Below are 22,874 nucleotides of genomic sequence, written 5' to 3'. Positions count from 1 at the left end.
ATGGCTGTAGTTACAACTCAAAAACTACTACGAGTACAGTCTAACCTGTGCAATTGGAAAAGTTTTAAGGCCTGGCATCCACTAGATATATATATAAAGATTAAATGCATTTTGTGTTTCAGAAAGATAAAATCTTGTTTGGATTTTGATGAGCATTTTTTTTTTCGTTCCTGCTGTTGGTCATGTTGGTGTAAAAATAAACAAACACCTGAATTACATTTGATACTGTCCACTCAGTTACACCCTTTAACTAACCTATTGATGTGTAGATATCTATTGTCCATGTCAATCAAGGACAATCAATACAATACAATACAGTTGTTACCTGAGAGGGAGCATCTCAAAGATTTAACACAAACTTAGTTTATTTTTAAACCTTCTTGTCTTCCATTGTTGTCTTCTGCAGGAATGGAAAAAAATGCCCAACAAAATCCAAAAAAGATTTTATCTTTTTGAAACATAAAATGCATTTAACTTTTATATATCTAGTGGATGCAAGGCCTTAAAACATTTCCAACTGCACTGGTTAGTCTGTATTCTAATCTTTAATGTTGGACAGTGGCCATTTTTGAAAATGCACATAAATCAAGATGAGCGTCGCAGTGACATGAATTTTAAAGCACTTCTGAGGAGGAATTTAAGTTAGAAATATTGTTTCAAACCGGGTTTAATCCCTCGAATTTTTTCCTCAATATGCATGATTCAATTGATTTTGCATAAAGGGTTACAGGAGCATGACTGCAGGTATAGCACTGTAGCTGCACCTTCTATTAGACTTCCTTGATTCCTAAGGCAGGCTCTAAATTGTTTTTTCCTATCAAAATAAAAGGTAAAGGGGTTGGGAGGGCTCTCAGTGATTGTTAATGTGTGCTTGTAAATTACTAAATACTAGAATGATAGTAATAAATACACATCCATTTATTCCTATTTTGAGTGCTACCGATCCAAACATGCCTTTGTAAATCAAGGGCTGCTTTGTCAGATCTGAGGTATTTTCTAGCATATATCTGTAAATTATACAGTTAGCTGTATTGCAACAATAGCGGATAAAGAAATAGCAAACAGGCTTTCAAGAGAAACAATATTGGGAATGAACCAAGCAAGAGGCAAAATTCTAATTAGATTTGTTGGTGAATAATTTGTGGCAAAAATAGCAGGCCTAGGGCTCTCACTAAGATTATTTGAAGTACAAGTGTAAGGAGTAGTACATTGTACCGGTAATATGAAAATAAAAACCTTGCAATATAAAACTTATACTATTTTTAATTTTCTCTTTTCATGTTGTTCTTTGAAATCTTCATGGTTACCATGGTTACAGTACAGTAAGTATTTATTTATTTATTTTATTAGAGAAGAATTATTCATTAAGAAATACATGGTCAATGATCATGAAATATTGAAAGTTATTTCATATTGAACAATTTGGAAGGAACTATAGGTCATCATACAACCTTCAACAATGAGCAAAACCCATACTGTGTAGTATTAAAGCTATAAAAAGCCCTGGCATGACACAATTGTGAAACAAATCAAATGAGAAAACCGATAGCCTGATTTATGCTGAATCAATAAATGAAAACAAATAAGGCAGACAGTGACCAATGACAAACACTGAGTTACAGGCTCTTGACTTTGAACAGGCATATAAAAATGTGTCTGGTTAAACATGTTTGTTAGGGTTGAACCCTCAACCAAGGAAAATTACAGAATTATAAGCTTCTAACTTGGGACAGGCAGACAGTCGGGGTTAAATGTGTCTGAGTGCTCAATTCTCCCCCTAATTCCTTATATAATTATGTAAACTTTTTTTTTAAAATACAACCGTGCCAAATTATAGACATATTTTATTGTTAATCTAATGCTATTTGTTTATGTTGTTAGATTTTTTTGCTTAACATTGAACATAGAATTGTCATTTTTCAATATAAGTCATAATTAACAATGATTAAGGGTCTACTAAGTAGGAGCTGACTAAGGAACATATTTCTACCTATTTTGACAAAGTACATACATGTATATACATTTGTATTTAACATTGTATTGTGGTTATTGTTTTTACTACATTTATCATGTATATATACAACAAAAATATTACTAACAATGTAGTCTTTATTTATTACAAAATATGATGTAATGTTTGTACAATGTTAGGATTTAAGACACTAACATGACAAAGCTTCAATTTTTTTTTGCTGATTTCCCTTTAATAGCTAGTGTTTTCCAAAATTTATAGATCTTTATATGTGAATTTTTTTTTTCTAGATTTCAATTATTAACCCAATTTTTGCATTCATCTTTTTCTGTCAAATAAATACTTACTGATAGCTATAGGGTATTGAAAAAAAAAGATCAGCTGTATAATTTCTGTGGCAAGTAAATATTTCTGGTTTGTGAAAAAAGATGTTGATATTTTTTACACATTTCAATTTGATGAATTGAATTTTCATCTAAAGAAAATATATTTCTGAGATTTTTTTTAGCTGGTATGTGATTGGATAGAACTTTGCAACAGAGCAGTAGTAAAAAAGATCCTGTACACTTATTACTTTCATATTTTACACTATAAATTCAATTGCATCATTTTTTATTTTTTCACGAAAAATGCTCGAATCTTTTGGCCTAGTAACTTTATGATTTTTTTCACTTAAAGTAAACATTTAGAAAAAAAAAATCACTTGCAAACTCTTCTTAGTGGTAACTTGTAAGATTTGACACTGAGCTTGTTTTTATATAGTGTGCACTATGCACCCTGATTATAGTACTAGTTATAGGTATATGTGTTTTGTTTTTTTCAGCATTTCTGGGGTCCTGGTAAGTAAATATTTAATGATAAACACATTTGTATTTATGATAAAACATGTATTCAACTGAATTTATTCAATAATCTATACATGTAAAAACTTAACTTTAAGATAGTTAGAAAAATACAGTTTAAAATACACAACTAGGAGAAATAGTAATGAGTCCCTATATGGATTATACATTGGTTGTATACAAATGATCTTCAACATACAATGTATATTATGTATATAGAAATTTCTTCTTCAGAATTAACTGTTTTTTACAAGAACTTTATAATGTGTGATCTCTACATGAGTTAACTGTTAAGGCTTTATATTTTCAACCAAAAGCTGAAGTTTTTGAGATTAACAAGGAATGTGAAACTGGAAGTTATGCTTTATGCTTTTTGAATGATTAAAAAAAATCATGAAAAATGAAAAGAAAAGGTTGCATGTTTAAAGAACGACTTGTTATAACTGTCTGTATATATTTGCTTTTTAAAGGGCAAAAAACATATCCCTCTTCTGCTGCATTTGAATAGAAACATTGCCTTTTCTTTAAAAATGTCTTTACTATTTACTCTTTTCATTTACAAGTATTGTAAAATGCAATTTTTTTAACTATAAGTTTTGTAATAGAGTTCATAAGAATTTCATGACAAACGTGGTGGAAGGTGAGCAACGGCGGTGTCATCAATTGTTAAATTTTCTGCTGGGGTTTTGGCCTAATAACAAAAGTTTTTTACTCAACATTTGACATTTTTTATGTTCATTTTAATAGTGAAACTAAATATATCCCATTTTTATATGACCGCAAAAAATTTTGCGGTTGTATATTGGTATCACGTTGTTGTCGTCGTCGTTGTCAGCGTCGTCGGACACATTTGGTTTCCGGACAATAACTTTAGTATATGTAAATTGAAATCTATGAAATTTAAACACAAGGTTTATAACCAAATTCAGACCTGTATCAAGCGTGAATATTGTGTCCATTTTTGCCCCAACTGTTCAAGGTTGGACCTCTGCGGTCGTATCCAGCTGCGCTCGGCGAAGCAATTTATTGTAAGATAAGATCATTTTACCATTTAGTAGTGTATTCTCTGAACAAGATAAATGTAGAACTTTTGTATTTGTCATATTTGAAAATATGATTTTATACTATAGCCTTGGACTTTATAATAAAAAAAAACATCAAACATCTATTCATTATGAATTAGAAGTCATGAGGAGTTTAATGGTGTATTAACTATCTTGTCCATTAAAATGAAATTCGATTGTTTTTATCAATATGAAAATCAAAAGTATAACTGGTGTACCAGGTATCAGTAACTTTCCAAAAGAATCACATGTACAAATGTATGTGTTTGTGTTAAATTGGTTATTTTTCTTCTGTCAATAGTTGCAAATTGGGGACTTCCTTTGGCAGCATTAGCAGACTTAAAGAAAGACCCTGAGATGATCAGTGGTAAAATGACTGCAGGTATGTAAAGCCATGTATAAAATATTCGGGTATGAAATCTATTTACTACATTTTTTATGTATTACAGAAAACTTCTAAGCTAATCTGGCTCACTTACGACATTTTAGCTTTTTCTTGCTAGGTGTTCTTACATCAAAAGTCGTTAACTTTTGAAAAAAAAATCATCTCCTCTGAAACAATTTCAACCAAACCTGGCCTGAATGATCTTTAGGGTATATGGTATTGTTTTGTGTTTTTATACGACTGCAAACAATTTTGCGGTTGTATATTGGTATCACGTCGTCAGCGTCGTCAGAAGACATTTGGTTTCCGGACAATAACTTTAGTAAATGTAAATAGAAATCTATGAAATTTAAACACAAGGTTTGTAACCACAAAAGGATAGTTGGGGATCGATTTTGAGGGTTATAGTCCTAACAGTTTAGGAATTAGGGGCCAATAAGGGGCCCAAATAAGCATTTTTCTAGTTTCCAGACAATAACTTGTGGAACGGTGTATGGATCTCTCTGAAATTATACCACAAAGGGATGGTTAGGATTGGCTTTGGGGGGTTATGGCTCAAACCGTTTAGGAATTAGGGGAAAAAACAAGGGTTTCCTGGTTAATGGACAATTAAAAAAAAGTACAATGTTATGTTTGGACTACCTTCCTTACACTGCTTTTAAATTATTTATAAAGAAATGTTGTATTGTCTTGAGGTGATAAGCTGTCAATTTATTTTTAGAAGTTACTATTTAAAAATGCTGATTAAGGAACATAAATTTTAGCCATGATTATGTATGTCATTTTCTATTTTAAGACTTTTATGATGTATTTAAATGGGTAATTATGGTTGCAAACTCCATTGGAAATTTGAATTGAGATTATGACCATATCTTGAGGGAAAGAATTTTTTTTTTTTGGAAAAAGGGGGGGGGGGGGAGGGTAAAAAATTGTGAGGGGGGGGGGACAATTTTTTTCCCATTTCAGATTTTAGAAATTAAAAAGAAAATTTTTCAAATATTTTTTTTTTGGCAAAAAAAGGGGGGGGGGGGGGGGGGGGGAACAAAATTTTTTTATTTTTTTTTGGGGGGGGGGTCAATTCGCAACAGCATAGTGTATTACACAAAAGCAAAAAAAAGGGGGGGGTAAATTTTTTTTCTTTTGGGGGGGGTGTCAATTGGCAACAGCAAAGTGTATTGCACAAAAGCAAAAAATTGAAGATAAATTCAAATCATATAACCAATTCTAAGTTCTTTGACTACAGTTATTCTGTGTCAGAAACCTATAATGTGTCAAATATTTAATTACAATCCAAATTCAGACCTGTATCAAGCGCGAATATTGTGTCCATTTTTGCCCCAACTGTTCAGGGTTGGACCTCTGCGGTCGTATCCAGCTGCGCTCGGTGAAGCAATTTATTATCAATGATTTGTCACAACTATTTAACTTATGTCAATGACAATAGAGATATTTGATTTGGTGTAAAACTTTGAAAATTTTGGGTCCAGCCAACCAACTAAAATAGCTGCCATGGCTACTTTCCATTTCTAAAAAATATTATCAGATGGCTCATTGGAGTTCTTGCCCTTTTATGAGAATTTTTTTTACTACTTTTAGCATGTTTGTCTATTATATTGAAAACTATGATAGATAGACAGAAACTATAAACAGCAAAAATGATAAGCAATACAGATCTACAAAAATACCAATATAACTGAAACCATTAACTGATTCCTTATAAGAGTTATTGCCCTGAAGTGACAACTTTTGACCAATTTAAGCACTTTGGCATATCATCTTAAAAATTAAATCGAAAGTCAAGATACTTAGCAATAAAAGATCTACCAAATGTTCAATTTGGTCCTTATACAAGCAATTGCTCAGAAAAGACAATTTTTTACCAATTTTAGCATTTTCCTTTGAGCTTTAAATCTACAATAGATAGATAGAACCCCATATTGTAAAATGATCAGCAATACAAGACTTACTCAAATACCAATATGACTGAAACCATCAAATGACTACTTTTAGAAATTTTTATTGTAATTAGTGTTTTGTGTCTTAACTTGAAAGTAATTATAGAAAGGCAGACAATGTAAACAGCAAAAATGAACATCCAGGCAAGATATACAAATTAGTCACATAAACAAACTATTCACCTCTGAAACTACTGCACAAATCGATTGCCAAGAGACACTAATGATCCTTAATTTGTGTATATTTTACTTGGTAATTATATTTCGATTATATATCTACCAATATGGCCAGGAGGGTTTTGTAGAGTTTGTAGATATTTTTTTTATTCTCGAATTTCACTGAAATATCAATATAACAATCATATAAGAATCAAACATTCTTTTCTTGCTGTGTTCCAAGAATTTCCATTTTTAAAAGGATTAACCTTCAAAGCCTTAACTATGGAAAGCCAAAGATACCATCTTTGCTAGCCAAGAGTTACGATCCAGTCCCCTCCTGTCCACCCTTGGTCGATAAAGATAGAATTTCGGATCTACGATAAAATGATTTCAAATGGTCGCAGTTGTAACTGGCTGCATTCAATCAAAAAGAGCCTTTACGATGGTCACATGTAAATGTAGAAAATGTAAATAAACAATTGTCACGTGCAGATTGTGCAATAAATCTTTACTCCCATAACATAGGACGATATTTAGTGACAATCTTAAAGTTCTTAATCAACTAATTGAAGTTTCTGGGTATGTTTCTCGCGCAAATGTTGGAATGTCAATGTTTATTTTCGGTTCCTTGCTACATGAAATTTGTAAACACTGGACACAACCGTTTTTACACCTCCCTACTGAAGAGTGTTCAAGTGCTACCATTGATCAAGAATGAAGTAGTCTGAATGGGCATGACTTTTGTCTACTGGTAGATGGCACAGCATTGTAATCACAAATGTTGGCTTAATCTGCAAAGGGTGGAGAGGATGGGACTGGATCGTAACCCTTGGCTAGCGAAGATGGTATCTTTGGCTTTCCATAGTTAAGGCTTTGAAGGTTAATCCTTTTAAAAATGGAAAATTCTTGGAACACAGGATCGTAACCCTTGGCTAGGGAAGATGAAAGATTACATAAAAGCTGTAAACCAAAATGTACCTGAATAGAGAAGCCAGATGGTCATTAAGTCATCATTGCAGAACCCTTGATTCTTTAAAAACGAAAATAACTTTAAATTATGCTGAATTATTTTTTTCTACAGTTTCATATGGGATTTTTTTCTTAAAATGTATACAAAATTTTGTATGAAACTATCCCACATTTTAATAAAGTTAAGTGAAAACTTTTACTCAGTTGTTTGGTAATAAAGTTCCAACCTGTTATAACCAATGTTATAATCATGGAAGTTCTATGACTTTCATATTGTAATGACCACACTCATTAATAATTTTAACTTTGTTAAACGATCCAAAGCTCTTTTTTTAGAGAGAGGCATGTATCTCCCATCATATATACTTGTCATAGGACAAGGATTTTTACAAAACAGAAGAATTGAGATTCTTCTCATGCCATGTCTACTTTAATGATTGAGGACAAATGTTTAGTCTTTGATATGAGCTAAAAATATAAATATCCTGCATTTCTACAGTCTATGCTAGTGTCACAGAACTCAAATAATTGGATCAAAGATTAACTATAGGTATGTTTGGAGATTTTTAGAGTATACGTGATGATTATAATACTTATGTATATTATTTTGCAGCACTTGCAATTTATTCATCATTATTCATGAGATTTGCTATCAGAGTACAGCCTCGTAACATGTTACTGTTTGCCTGTCATGTAACCAACTTTTCTGCTCAAATGATACAAGGTGGAAGAGTTATCCATTATCAGTAAGTCAATGTGTGCATTTATATTAAGGTATTCTGGTGTTTATCTGGGTATTTTAGGAAAAAGGACACTTAGAGACACCATGGAAGTAATATTTAAAAGGAATAACAACGACTAATTAGCATGTATTAACAGCCTGCAGAGCTCTGTACTAAAGTCATATGATTTTATCCAATTATAGTCTCAGCGGCAAGACCCCTTTGGTTACTATCTGTGATACCGCGGTTGTTAAATGGCATCTGGAATTTCTTATCAGTCACATGATTTTATCGAGTCCGGTAATTATAAAGCACCTGTGTGAAATCCGAGGTTTATTAATAAGAAGGTGGCGCTGTATCATATAAAACCTCTACCTTCAGAAAGAAGTCGTATGATGTAAAAAAAATGAAAAATGGACGAGAATTGTTCAACCTACAACAGTTTAGCATGGAAAATTGTATTTAATTTAGCATATTTTTGCTTTTTACCGTTTGTTTTAAACTGTTCTAAAAGTATTTTCCGGTTAAAAGCGGATCCCGAGTAAAACAGTTAAATACCGATGAATCGATCAGGTTTCACATGATGTTTAACAAAATAATGTAGACAAATCTAGACATAGATTTTTTTACTGTTGAAATGTGCAAAGTTTATCGAGAAGTATTCTAAATTTATGTATATGTCATAAATGTCATTGATTACATTATGGAAACTGGACAGCTAAAATATATATTTTTTTAAGAAGTGTTTATTGTGGAATACTTGTATTAATATAACAAGCTACAGCAAAAATTAAAACAAACCGACAAAATGAGCTTGACGCTATCTGTCTTACGGCAAATTCATTTTTACACGAATTAGTTTATGTTTCAAGAACTATAAATTAAAGGATAGAACCGTTTAGAATTGTGAATATTTTAATTGACTAATACACGAAAGACTTAGATTATTCGTATTTAATAAAAGTGGGTCCAAACGTATTTTTTGTACAATCATCTTCTTAACTTATGGAAATGGCTTTTTAACTGTCTGTAAATATTAAAATTGAAAATGACCCAGTCTTGTTCTCCAATTTCATATGTGATAGCTGTCGGTACTATTAAGATCGAACTAACCAGAAATAGGAAAATTGGACTAAAATAAAAATTGAACGAATGACTTTATTTGGCAGCGTACATCAACGGAATGTAACGAATGGACTATTCTGGTTACTTCGCACCTATATACGACAAAAACTTGTCTGTTCGTAGTTTTCCGTGAACACGAAAATGACCGAAAAGTGTCAGTGATTTGATCGATCACATGCAGAGAATCAACTTCCATGCCAGATATTAAACCAATTAACGAGTTATCGAAAGATAGGCTTTGACGCAGATGAAACCTTTGAAGTGACGACGTTGTTATTCCTTTTAAATATTACTTCCATGGAGACACTTAGAGGTTTCATATAATTTCCATTGGTGTGCCCATCCTATTAGGAATAATGAAAGTTACAGATATGTGTGTAAAAATATTTGTTACTGTCATAAAAGATTTTTCCTACTGTCTATTTCTCAACTTGGATAGCATCACTTATCCTGTATCAGGGGTCTGCTGGGCTTTGCCAATGTCGCCAATTTTCTCCCCTGCGACAAAAGTCATAGTATGTGACGATGATGATGATGATGGATGGCTGCTTAACATCCAGCGGCAAATAGATATGCATATTCAGGACTAGAACTTGTTAATGTAATATGAATATTAACCCTGCTTTGTACTAGACCAACACGCTAAGCTGAATTTTTAATGTGCTAGTTCACAAGGTTACAGTCCGCAGGAAGACTCATCACCATACCCGGACACATTGTTCTGACTCTGAGCTGACCAGTCTTTGCTCTTCCCCTTAATGCTGCTTGCTTAGCGGAGAAGCAGCAAATACCAATTTTAAAGTCTTTAAATTGTATTATCAATGGTTTGACCCAGCCGTGGTTTTGAACACACGACCTCCCCTACTTGAGGCGAACACGCTACCATGAGACCACCGAGGTGGTCCTCAGTATGTGAAACAGGGATTATTATCCTGCTGTGGCATTGTAAACTACTTGTATAAAGCTTTATATTTCAGAAGGTAAAAGACCTGGATGCTTCATACCTTGTATGCAGATACATTATGTTAGGAAGTTTCCGTCTGTCATATGTCCATTTTCCATGACCTCATTTTCATGGTTCAGCGACTGCTTGAAAAAAAAATTGTAGTTTTTTTGTCATGTGAATTTCTAACTTATGGGTTCCTTACAAAGTCTACATGTCCCCCAGACAAGGTTCACCTGACCTAGCCCTTATTTCATGGATCAGTGATCAAGGTTAAAGTTATGTGATTAGGTCCATTTCTCAGATACTATAAGCAATAAGTCAACTATATGTGGTGTATGGAATGATTGTAAGGGGTACATGTCAGTCTGGCAGGATTCATATGTCCTTGACCTTATTTTCATGGTTCATTGGTGAATGTTAAGTTTTTATGGTTTTGCCTGTTTATCAGATACTTTTAGTAATAAATAGATCAAGTATATTTGGTGTATGGAATGATTGTAAGGTGTACATGTCTGTCTGGCATGGTTCATCTGACCTTGATTTTCATGGATCATTTATAATGTTAAGTGTATGTGATACTTGTAGTTAAACCTTCATAGTTTATTAGAGACTTTCAACATAAATTGGATCACAAATAAATCAGGTGAGACATTTCAGCGTGTGCACTCTTGACCATAAACATCATAATTTTCTTCTTGTAGTAAATTTTAGTCTCGCAAAAAAAATCATTATGCAACAGGAAAGCACTATATATGTATCTTCAGGAATTCATTTTCATAAAAACATTTTTAATATGCTTCAGTTATTTTACACCAGTATCAGAGAGGAAAAAACATCATATTGAAGTTGTAGAAGAGGAAATTCATCACCATCCTGAGAGATACCCAGAAATTCATCCAATACCATTAGATCACCTAACACCCAGTCAGGCTGAAAAAGAAGTGCAGGAATTTGACAAGAAATATTCTCTTCCTAAAGAACCAGAGCCACATATAAAGCCTACATTATAAAGCTTTTGACAAAAGTTTATAAATTTTAACGAATTTGTCTGATTGTTTTAAGGCTGATTTTTAAATAAAGGCATTCCCTCTAAATACGCAGATCAATAAGTTTGAAGGTTATTGTACGGTTTTAATGAAAAAAGTGTGAAAGTTCAAACAGAATTTTTAATTACTATGTATAATATGATATAATGGTTGAAGATGTTACACTAGTTTTTGTGGTTAAAATATAGGACTTTCATGAAACTCACTTCCGAAAGCCTGAATCAGATTTTAATATAACAATGGTGGAATAATTTTTTTTTTTCTTCTTGGGAAGTCTACTGGTATAAATACTGGTTTAGTGCAGTGATTAGCAATGGTGAAAAGTAAATAGAAAATAATGTGTTTCTTTAATTTGTAAACGTTTCCCGCTTTATAATTGACTTTGATTACACATAATTACAAATATGTAGGAAGGCAAAGCACCATTAACAATGATTAATCATTTCTATATTAATATAAACCAAATATTATCTTTAAATTAACAGGGATTAAAAAAAACCTAATTGTTGAATCTTCTTTAAGCTGTATTGCAGTATAATAACCTGCTTCAAATTTTAATTTAAGAATAAATTAAATGATTCTGGAAAGGAGTTTCTGGAAAGGGCTATATAAGAGTGAAATATAAAATATCTATGCTGACAGAATTTTTAAAATCGTACAGCAATGTGCTCCATGACTGAAATTATTCAAAAACATTGTATTATATTCCAAAACTTATGGTACCAAAAATATTTAAAATCTTTTACTTGCCATGAACACATTAGATGAGAGAGTTGCCATCATATTCAGTGTTCTTCTCTGTATTTTCATATAGCACCGTAGGTTTGAAATATAAACTGTGTTTCCAAATTGGCCAAAGTTTTAGCACAAAATTAATCAATAGCTATTTCATAGTGCCATAAGGCTCTGGTAGGAACACCCACATGTTTAATTGCATATTGCCTCTTAGGGCTCTTCCTGATATAAATATATGAGAGTAGGCACTTTTTAAACCTTTATCAGGAATAAATATTGTATTTGACCTGTCATATTAATATTTGTCCTACTCTTTATGACACTGGGTGTAGATTTTGTATAAAATTTGTTTTTGCTGACTTAACTTTTTGGTTCATCTATACCAACAACATCCATGGAAAATTCCTAATTCACAGACTAGAATTAATCCATGGTATACATGGTATTTTCTGCATTGAATTATTATGTACATGAAAATGAATATATATTAATCTTGATCGGCAATTTGTACATTTTCCCTTTGATCTTACTGCCTAATATTTTTAAGATCATGGACAGGACTTGATACTAAAAAAATATTAGGCAATGACGTCATGTATCAGTGCAGCAACATCACATGCTTAAGTCCATCCGTGTCAAAATATCAATGAAATTCATGCGACTCCATTCATGCAACCCAACAACTATCCCAACGTTTCGTATGGGTAAAAGTAGTTTTTCTCACTATTTCATTTTACTTCATATTCTCAACCAAAAAAAACATAAAGTTAAGACAAATTGCTGATAAAAAGAATAAGCTGGTTCGCTTGATATTCTTACTGATAAAGTCAGTATCAAAAACAAAATTGCCATTATTCTATGTATATTAGCCAGAGAGATTGCTGTGGCAACAATCAGTCTGTTTTAGGGCTGTTGGACGTCTAATATAAAAGTCTATATATAATCCATACAGAGTCCTCGAAAAGTGGTGGTCCGAAGATTTTGACCACCAAAACATCGGACCACCAAAATTTTGCAAAGGACCGACACAATTTTGGTATTTTACAATAAAAATGATAGTGATGACCAGCCGATTGTCTTCACGGACCACCAGGGAATTTTTTTTTTTTTTTCGAGAACTCTAATCCATATAACAGACCCAGACTTGGAGATGCAAGTTTCTGTCTTGAAATTGTAAAAGATCTATTGTTAGTCAGATCAATGATACATCATTCCTTTCCTTACTAATTTCTCCTTGACATATTTACATTTTATTTACTGACTACCCCATGTAGTACAAACAAAAGCTTATTACTCTCAACCTTCCATTTTTGCCAACATCAGAGCAATCTCAGACTACATCTCTATATGATAATAACTTAGCACATAGTAAAGATGTATATAGAAGTAGACATGTAAGCTTCTGAAAACAGAAATTAAAAAAACAATAGTATGATAAATTTTGTCCTCCACCATGATGAAAAAATAAATTGTGTTGGATACATACAAAAGATGTAAAGGTACTCCAACAGTTTTAGACTATGTGAACTACAATCTGTACTATCATTGGTGTTGCACTTGCAAAAAAATAGTGGTACTATCTAAAATGTACGTAACTAAACACCCATATATTTAATACTAAGTATTGGTATAGTTTTCCTGATTGGAATCACTGCAACTTTTCAAGCTGCTACTCTGTGAACCTTGTATGAATGTGAAAATATTTACCCTTGAAAGTAGGTCACAGAGGCCTAGTTATTTCACTCCTTATTACCTTGTTTGGGTTCATATATGTGTCCTGTAGTCATGTGTCCTAGTATAACCAACAATGTAGATTCAGGCAGGGCTATTATTTTTCCAAAAAATAGGACCCGGGTATTTGAAATACCTGTAACTTTTTTTTATTAGTCCCCTTCCGACGAAGTCGAAGGGGACTTTAGGTTTGCACCCTGTCCATCTGTCCATCCGTCAGTCCGGCAAATCAGTTTTCCACACTTTTTTTCTTCGTGCTTGAAGATATTAATTTGATATTTTGTGTATTGTTTTATCATGACTAGTTACAGATTAAGTTCGAATTTTGTTCCGGTCTGATGATTTTGTGCAGAGTTATGGTCCTTGAACTTAGAAAATTCCCTCAAATAATCAGTTTTCCGCACTTTTTTTGGTCATGCATGAAGATATTGATGTGATGATTGGTATATAGTTTTATTTATTTAGGTTTTTAAAAGACAAATTAAAGCAGCTTTAGCTTAGCTATTAGGTGACGACAAGTTTGACTTTGTTTATTAAGGGGATATAATCAATTCAAAAGACTACACATAGGTGATGAACAATCAAGACTCTGTTGTTATAGCTTTTCTTTTGTTTTGTTGTGTATTTTGTGCCATATGTGTTAGGATTTGTATTTTTTATTTACTACAGATGTTGATACAGACAAAATACACTTTAAATTTTTTGTTTTAAGGTATAAAATGTCATGACAATATATTAAATTATTAATATTATACTCGTTGTTTTGATAAACTCCAAAAGATGCTATCAGAAGTTTGTTTTTTTACACTTAATTGATTGGTTTAGTGCAATTTACCCAATTCTTTATATTGTAAGGGTATATATCAAGAAAAATTTCTGTAGGCCTAATTTTTATTCACAAAACATTTCCAAGATTTTGTGACACTTAGCATACTGTCATTCATATACCCTCAATACAGTACATAATATTTTCCCTTATGTTAACAAAATTTCTATTGGAACATTCGTTTTCTTGAATGTTGTTTAAATAGGAACATCAATTTAAAAAAATGTAATTATCATAACATATTATATATGAATAGCTGATTGTTCTCTTTTTTAAACTAGAAAGTTGATTCCTCTCAAAAAATAAAAGTAGATATATTTGTATCGTATCAATATGTTATTTGTCTGAATATACATGTTAAAAGGTTTTATTTATTATTGAAAGGTAAAATTAATTCTTAAAAAAGAAAATCAAAGGTCATACTACTGTGTATAGTGTATGACAGATGATCAGGGTGAATCTTTTGTTACTTTGTTGACTTTTTAGCTCACCTGGCCCAAAGGGCCAAGTGAGCTTTTCTCATCACTTGGCGTCTGTTGTTGGCGTCCGTCGTCGTTAACTTTTACAAAAATCTTCTCCTCTGAAACTACTTGGCCAAATTAAACCAAACTTGGCCACAATCATCATTGGGGTATCTAGTTAAAAAAATGTGTCTGGTGACCCTGCCAACCAACCAAGATGGTTAAAAATAGAACATAGGGGTAAAATGTAGATTTTGGCTTATATCTCTGAAACCAAAGCATTTAGAGCAAATCTGACATGGGGGTAAAATTGTTTATCAGGTCAAGATCTATCTGCCCTGAAATTTTCGGATGAATCGGACAACCCGTTATTGGGTTGCTGCCCCTGAATTGGTAATTTTAAGGAAATTTTGCCGTTTTTGGTTATTATCTTGAATATTTTTATAGATAGAGATAAACTGTAAACAGCAATAATGTTCAGCAAAGTAAGATCTACAAATAAGTCAACTTGACCAAAATGGTGAGTTGACCCCTTGAGGAGTTATTGCCCTTTATAGTCAATTTTTAACCATTTTTCGTAAATTTTTGTAATCTTTTACAAAAATCTTCTCTGAAATTACTCAGACAAATTTAACCAAACTTGTCCACAATCATCATTAGCGTATTAAGTTTAAAAAATGTGTCCGATGACCCCGCCCGCGAACCAAGATGGCCGACATGGCTAAAAAATAGTACATAGGGTAAAATGCAGTTTTTGGCTCATATCTCTGAAACCAAAGCATTTAGAGCAAATCTGACAGGATAAAATTGTTCATTAGGTCAAGATCTATCTGCCCTGAAATTTTCAGACCAATCAGGCAACACGTTGTTGGGTTGCTGCCCCTGAATTGGTAATTTTAAGAAAATTTTGCAGCTTTTGGTTATTTTCTTGAATATTATTATAGATAGAGATAAACTGTAAACAGCAATAATGTACAGCAAAGTAATTTCTGCAAATAAGTCAACATGACCAAAATTGTCAATTGACCTCTTAAGGAGTTATTGCCCTTTATAGTCAATTTTTTACAATTTTTTACAATTTTTACAAAATATTTTCCACTGTAACTACTGGGCCAAGTTCATTATAGATAGAGATAATTGTAAGCAGCAAGAATGTTCAGTAAAGTAAGATCTACAAACACATCACCATCACCAAAACACAATTTTGTCATGAATCCATCTGTGTCCTTTGTTTAATATGCACATAGACCAAGGTGAGCGACACAGGCTCTTTAGAGCCTCTAGTTTTTATGCCCCCGCCGTAGCGGTGGGGGCATTAAGTTTTACCCTTGTCCGTCTGTACGTCCCAAAATTGGTTTCCGTTCTCTAACTTGAGTTTGCTTCAACCAAATATTATGAAACTTATACACAATGCTTGTTACCACAAAACACAGATCAAGTTTCAATTTTGGAGGCGTCACTTTAACCGTTCTAGAGTTATGCCCCTTTATAAATGGAAAAATTGCAAATTTTTTAGTTTCCGTTCTCTAACTTAAGTTTGCCTCAACCAAATGTTATGAAACTTATACACAAGGCTTATTACCACAAAACACAGATAAAGTTTGAATTTTGGTGGCGTCACTTTAACCGTTCTAAAGTTATGCCCCTTTATAAATGGAAAAATTGCAAAAGTTTTAGTTTCCGTTCTCTAACTTAAGTTTGCCTCAACCAAATGTTATGAAACTTATACACAATGCTTATTACCACAAAACACAGATCAAGTTTGAATTTTGGTGGCGTCACTTTAATGGTTCTAGAGTTATGCCCCTTTATAAATGGAAAAAATTGCAAAATTTTTATTTTCTTCTAAATATCAAGTTATTTTTAAAATTGGAGTTATCTTCCTTTGTCCATGATTATAGTTGAATCAACTACAATCAATGCTATATACAATGCAATGTTTAATTTTGACTTCCACTGATAAAACACAGATCAAGTTGAATTTGGGTAGTGTCACTTCAACCATTATTGAGTTATGCCCCTTTATAGATAGAAAAATTGCTGAATTTTTAGTTTCTGTTCTCTACTTAAGTTAGCCTCAACCAAATGTTATGAGACTTGCACACAAAACTCAGATCAAGTTCAAATTTGGGTAGTGTCACTTTTACTGTTCTTCAGTTATGTCCCTTTATAACTATATGATATGCAAGCGGGGGCATCATCTGTGTCCACATGTGGACACTATCCACATTTATTTATTTATTACTTCACCAATATTGAGTGCTCAAATCTGATGTTATAGCGTAGTGATTATTTTATATTTAGAAAACATTTTTTCTGTTTTATATGCAGACTGCATTATGTGATGGCATGAACAAAGACTATGTTTCATTATAATGGTTTGTGTTGTTGTCAAGTTATTTTGACAAAATTAAAGACCATTGACTTAAGTTGATTTATTTTCTTCTTTTCCAATACACAGCTGTTTGTAAGATCATCTGATCCAAAGGGCCATGTGAGTTTTGGCCATCACTTATTGTCCGTCGTCTGTAAACTTTTCTTTAAAAAAAATTCTCCTCTGAAACTGCTCAATGGATTGTCTGATTCGTTTCTAGGAAGTTAACTATAAAGTTTGTGATTTTTGTCCATGTTGATGAATCAACATGGCTACCATGTTTAAAAATAGCACAGGGGTCAAACAACAACTTTGGATAATATCTCTAAATATGTAGCAATTATAGAAAAACTGACATGGTGAAAATGATCAGAAAAACACGTTCTATTTACTCTGAAATTTAAAAAAAATTTGTTTACCAGTTTTGGATTTATTGCCCCTGATATGTTGATTTCAAGTGTTTTAAGGCATTTCCTTGTCATTGTTTCAAAAACTATAGGAACTAGGTTATAAAAGTATAAACTGCAAAAATGATCAGCATAACAAGATCTATTAACCTGGAAAATTTGTTGACCCTTTCCAATTTTATCCTTTTTGGGCTGTTATTTTGAAAACTATAGGAGCTAGGTTAAAGTATAAACTGCAAAAATGATCAGTATGACAAGATCTGTCTACAAGTGAAAAATTGACAACCTGTTTTTGAGTTATTGCCCCTGAAATGTCGAGTCTTATTGTTTTATTGCAGTTCTGGTTGTTATCTTAAAAAAATAGTAAGGATAAACTTGTAAATTGCCAAAATTTTCAGCAACACAAAAGTTGTATATAAAGTGCATGTAGAAGTCTTAATTAGCAAACAGGGGAAATTTTCAACAGGTGTGCCTCTTGTTAATTTAAGGGTAAATATATTCAGGTTTAAGAGTTACTTATTTCCTGTTTATTGGCTCACCTGGACCAAACTGCAATGTCATGTGAGCTTTATGTCTAATTTTCCTTTGTCTGTCTATTGCCTGTAAACTTTTCTTTAAAAACCTTCTCCTTTTAAACACTCAATGGATTGAATCCAAAATTTGTCTCCTTCATCTATATGATGGTTTTTATGAAGTTTATGATTTTCTTTCAAGTTGATAAACCATACTGGTCACATCTGACAGCTAAATATAGAACAAAGTGGGTTAATATCTCGAAAACTAAAGCACTTGAAAATGGCTGTCGCGGTTCGTTGACAGCCAAACAATGATTAATACTGTGTCTTTAGTGTTATCATTTGATAGATGAATGTATTTGCAAAATAAAAATCATGAAAAACTTTCACTACTACTTTGTTTAAAAAAAAATTGTCACGCCAAGTCTTCGTAATATCACGTATCTCGAATGTCGCTTTTACGGGAACATGCCGTTGATCGTTTGAATAATAATGCTATGTCGTGAAAATATAATGAAAAAGTCTATTTGTGTGAGGTATAATACTGAAAAAATATGTTTGCAAAATCCTAAGTGTGTCGCTTCAAGAATTTTTTTATTTTTTTCAATTTATAATATGTCGCATGAATAGTGGTAATCTACGTTATTGTTACCTTATGATAACGAAAAACCGGTTGGGAATATACATTAGGACAAAGTGCAGATTCTTAAAATGTAGTTTCAATGGTTGTCCTCATTGTACGTATCTTTTTTTGGAAGTTTTCTCAACTCATTTGATGTTTGATGGGTTAATTCCAGTTGATGTAAATGCGTCGTTTTAAGATGGTAAGCTACGAGATCGTAATTGCAACAGTATCTTACTGTTTAGATTTGAAAGATTAACTTTGAGATATTAGTGCTGATGTATCATTTTAGTTAAAAGCTATTGCAACCCGAACAAGTATCGGAGATTTTTTTTTAACTTGATATCCTGTATTATGTAGTCTACGTTGCGAAAGCTACGTTATGGCATTTTTTTACACGGTGCCTTTCAGAACTCCTCGTATAATAATTCCGGTTTCTGTAAATGTTCGGACACGGACTGGATATTAATAACTATGTTTTACTTCCTCTGACACATGACATTAAAGTTTCTTGGCAGGAAAATTCAAAGTCAAACCATCAGATTGATTACACCATCCTATTAGATCCATTTTATCATAACAATGCCATCATTTTGGTAAGTAACACTATTTGTTTTACATAGATATAGCATAATTTGTTTAAAAATCAATAACTATGAATATTTAGCTCAAGTGTAAACGTCATTCAACATTCTTATTTTCCTGTGACTGACTTGCAATAGCTGTTATCCTGGTTAGCAGTCTGTTTTCTCATCTCGGCCGACAATGAGCAGTCAATATGTTGCTTGCATTCGTCGTCGTCCGTCGTCTGTAAACTTTTTTTTTTTTTTTTATTTCTGTAATTATTTTACATATATAGTTTAAAATGTGTATGAATAGTCAGGTTTTGATATCTTTGTCTTTTATATTTCAGATATATTTCCTGAAATGGCCAAAACAAAAGCAGAAATCCAAAGAGCTTATAGAGAGAGGAAAAAACTGCGTGAAGGGGAGAATTACCTAGCAAAGGAAAGGGCAAGAGTGAAAGGATATCACGTGTCAATTGAAACCCAAACAAAGAAAAAAGCAGACGAAAGACGGAAAAAAGTAAGAAAATGGGTTAAAAAACACAGAACACTGAAAAAAGTACAAAAGTCACTGGAAAATGATAGAAATTTACATTCGGAAAACGATAGACAACAACAAGATATGGAAGCAACTTCCTCAACAGATGTTACAGGCTATTCAACACAAGATATGGAAGTATCTTCATCTTCAGACGTTCAACGATCATCAGTAACACCAACCTTTATTGTAAAATTGCCTAATATAGATTTAAAAAAGCGTACTAGAACGAGAGTAAGTCGTGCCACAGCTAAACTGAGACGGGAGGTCAAAACTTTGACAACAGAAAAGGAAAACGCTAACCGTAGATTTCAGAAAATATCTAAGAGATATGAACGTCTGGTAAAGAAAACGGAGACTATTCAAAATATAACAGCAAAGAGATGTCAGATGGTTAATAGTCCTAGTACTTCAAACAATACTTGCTTAACACCAAGAAAAAGAACTATGGGCGAATTGAGAGAAAAAGGGTTGACACCAAGTAAAATTCCCAAACCTTTTCAAGACAAACTACTACTTGCCAATGTATTTACAGAAGAAATTGGAAATGCATGGAATTCTAGCGGATTAAAGGGAAAGATTTTAGTAGCGCAAATAGTATCTGGTACAGGGATTAAGATGTACAAAATGAAGAAAGTATTGGGCATAAAGACAGGAATCAGAAGACAGAACTTCAGAGGATCTTCTCAACAAATTAACAAGTTTCCTGAGATAAGAAAAAATGTGGTCTGAAGAGAGTCACTTCGTATATCTGTTGTGAATTTTTTAGAAAGAGATGATAATAGTCGTGTTATGCCTGGCAAAAATGACAAGAAGAAGACGAAACTCGGACACATTCAAAAACGGGTCCTTAATGATAACTTGATGTTCCTTCACTTGAAGTTTAAAGCAGAAACATCCCGGAAAATTTCTTTTGCAACGTTCTGTTGTTTACGACCAGTACACATAAGTTTGACGAAGTATATATCCAGAAACAAATGTCTTTGTCAAAAACATCAAAATATGGCCCTCGCACTAAAGAATATGAAAACAGCTGGCGCTAACATTACACTGAACCCTGACGAGTTTATACGGAAATTAAATGATATAAATCCCCAGGACATAATTTCGGAAATTAAAGATGACAAAATTATGTATGAGCAATGGAAAAAAGTCGACATGGCTGATGGAAAGAAGAGAACAAAGATAGTACAAATTGAACTTTCTAATGCGGAATTTGTATCAGCTGTTCTGGTTCAAGTCTGCGAGTTTCAGCAGCATGTATCCAGAGTACGTATTCAATATAAAGCTCTTACCAACCTTAAAGAAAATCTACCTGCTGGAAACGCAATAGTACAGATGGACTTTGCAGAAAATTTTTCAAGCTGTTCAGCAGATGAGGTACAAAGCGCATACTGGAATTCCAGCTCGGTTACATTACACCCAGTGGTTGTGTATTACAAAGATGGCGACGACAAGATGGCACACACTAATTATGTTTTTGTATCTGATGACCTTGGTCAAAATATAGGAACTGTATACACAATCTTACAAAAGTTAATTCCTAAGATAAAACAAAATATCAATGATCTCAAGAAAATACATTATTGGACTGACAGTCCTAGCTCACAGTATCGCAACAAAACCGCATTTTACTTAGTGTCTGACCATCAGAACTTATTCGGCGTGGATGCAACCTGGAACTACTTTGAAACAGGCCACGGTAAGGGTCCATGTGACAGAATAGGAGGGACGTCCAAGCGTATAGCAGACCAGGCTATAAAACAGGGTAAAATAGTTGTCCAGGACGCCCGCGAGTACTATGAGCATGTACAGGTCCATCACACAAGTGCAACTTATGTTTTTGTAGAATCAACAGACTGTGTAAAATCAAGACTGGAACTTACCGAGATAAATAAGACTTTGAAACCAGTGCAAGGAACAATGCAAATCCACAGTGTTGTTGGTGTTGCCACGGGTGAGATAAAGACTTGTATCACATCCTGCTATTGTAACGATTGCCTTCAAGGTAACTTTCATGACATGACTGTTGCGAACGTTATGAAATCCCAGATTAGAAATGTTCCTGTTGACATACCGGTTGATGAGCAGATTGAACATGAGAATGAAACTGTTGGAGTGGTTGAATATGTTGATGAGTCGGAGCGAGTAGGTGAGATAAATGAGACGGAGAATGACGAGGAGGAACGCAATAATGAAGAAAATAGAAGACTGAATGTCAAATCTGGTCAGTATGCGGCAGTTCAGTATGAAAAGAAATGGCATGTCGGCAAGGTAATTGAGGTAGATGAAAATGACAATGAATATTTAGTAACATTTATGCGTCCAAGCCAAGGAAAGAACACAGGTCATTCTCTTTATGTATGGCCGAGTAATGAAGATGAACTATGGGTAAAACGTGATGACATTTTGTGCGAAATACACGAACCAGTAAAAGTAGGTAGAAGTGGAAGAAGTTATGCCATTTGTCAGGAAGATATTGAACTAGCTTCGCGATTGGTGAAAGCTACGTTACCGAACAGTTAGAACAGGCAAAACATATATATATATGTCATAATCATACGTAATAATACATGTATATAAGTTATATCTGACGTTTGTTGTTTATTTTTGTGTTCAAACAAAAACAGATTATGGTGTATGGACAAGAAATAAGTGGATTCCTCATTGTCATTAATCTGTAATTTACGTTACAAGATTAAAAACGATTATATCCAGTATATTATTCATTTAATCATAGTTGCACTTACAAATTTTGTCGATATGATTCACTTTGCTTTAACTATTTTAGGTGAACAGACATTTTTCAACTTTTCCTATTATTGAAATCTACGTTATTCAAAAGTGTAATTTACGTTATTCAATAAAAATATACTGTTACAATTATATTATTTAGTTTGTTCAAGAATCGTTA

At 32.9% G+C, this 22,874-nt stretch overlaps 2 protein-coding genes across 2 annotated transcripts; both read left to right on the top strand.

Annotated features, from left to right (window-relative positions):
• LOC127724957 (mitochondrial pyruvate carrier 1-like) lies at positions 1 to 14,403 on the top strand. Its single transcript, XM_052231959.1, has 5 exons — positions 1 to 33; positions 2,796 to 2,811; positions 4,180 to 4,260; positions 7,960 to 8,092; positions 10,942 to 14,403. The coding sequence occupies exons 1-5, from the start codon at positions 1 to 3 to the stop codon at positions 11,147 to 11,149; spliced, it is 471 nt and encodes a 156-aa protein (XP_052087919.1). The 3' UTR covers positions 11,150 to 14,403.
• Positions 14,404 to 20,752: 6,349 nt separating this feature from the next.
• LOC127724675 (uncharacterized) lies at positions 20,753 to 22,661 on the top strand. The gene has a single exon (XM_052231720.1). It carries the CDS (start codon positions 20,753 to 20,755, stop codon positions 22,484 to 22,486), a length of 1,734 nt encoding a protein of 577 aa, XP_052087680.1. The 3' UTR covers positions 22,487 to 22,661.
• Positions 22,662 to 22,874: the final 213 nt, after the last annotated feature.

Source organism: Mytilus californianus, unplaced genomic scaffold (genome assembly GCF_021869535.1).
Source record: "Mytilus californianus isolate M0D057914Y unplaced genomic scaffold, xbMytCali1.0.p SCAF_14, whole genome shotgun sequence".
NCBI classification, from domain to species: Eukaryota; Metazoa; Mollusca; class Bivalvia; order Mytilida; family Mytilidae; genus Mytilus; species Mytilus californianus.
Note: the sequence above shows the minus strand (reverse complement) of the source record. Positions and strands in the feature narration are given on the sequence as shown.

Coding starts and splice junctions, on each gene's coding strand:
- LOC127724957 (XM_052231959.1), top strand. CDS start 1: ATGGCTGTAGTTACAACTCAAAAACTACTACGA. Junction 4,261..7,959: donor CAGTGGTAAAATGACTGCAG/GTATGTAAAGCC, acceptor ATTATTTTGCAG/CACTTGCAATTTATTCATCA. Junction 8,093..10,941: donor GGAAGAGTTATCCATTATCA/GTAAGTCAATGT, acceptor AATATGCTTCAG/TTATTTTACACCAGTATCAG.
- LOC127724675 (XM_052231720.1), top strand. CDS start 20,753: ATGCCTGGCAAAAATGACAAGAAGAAGACGAAACTCGGACACATTCAA.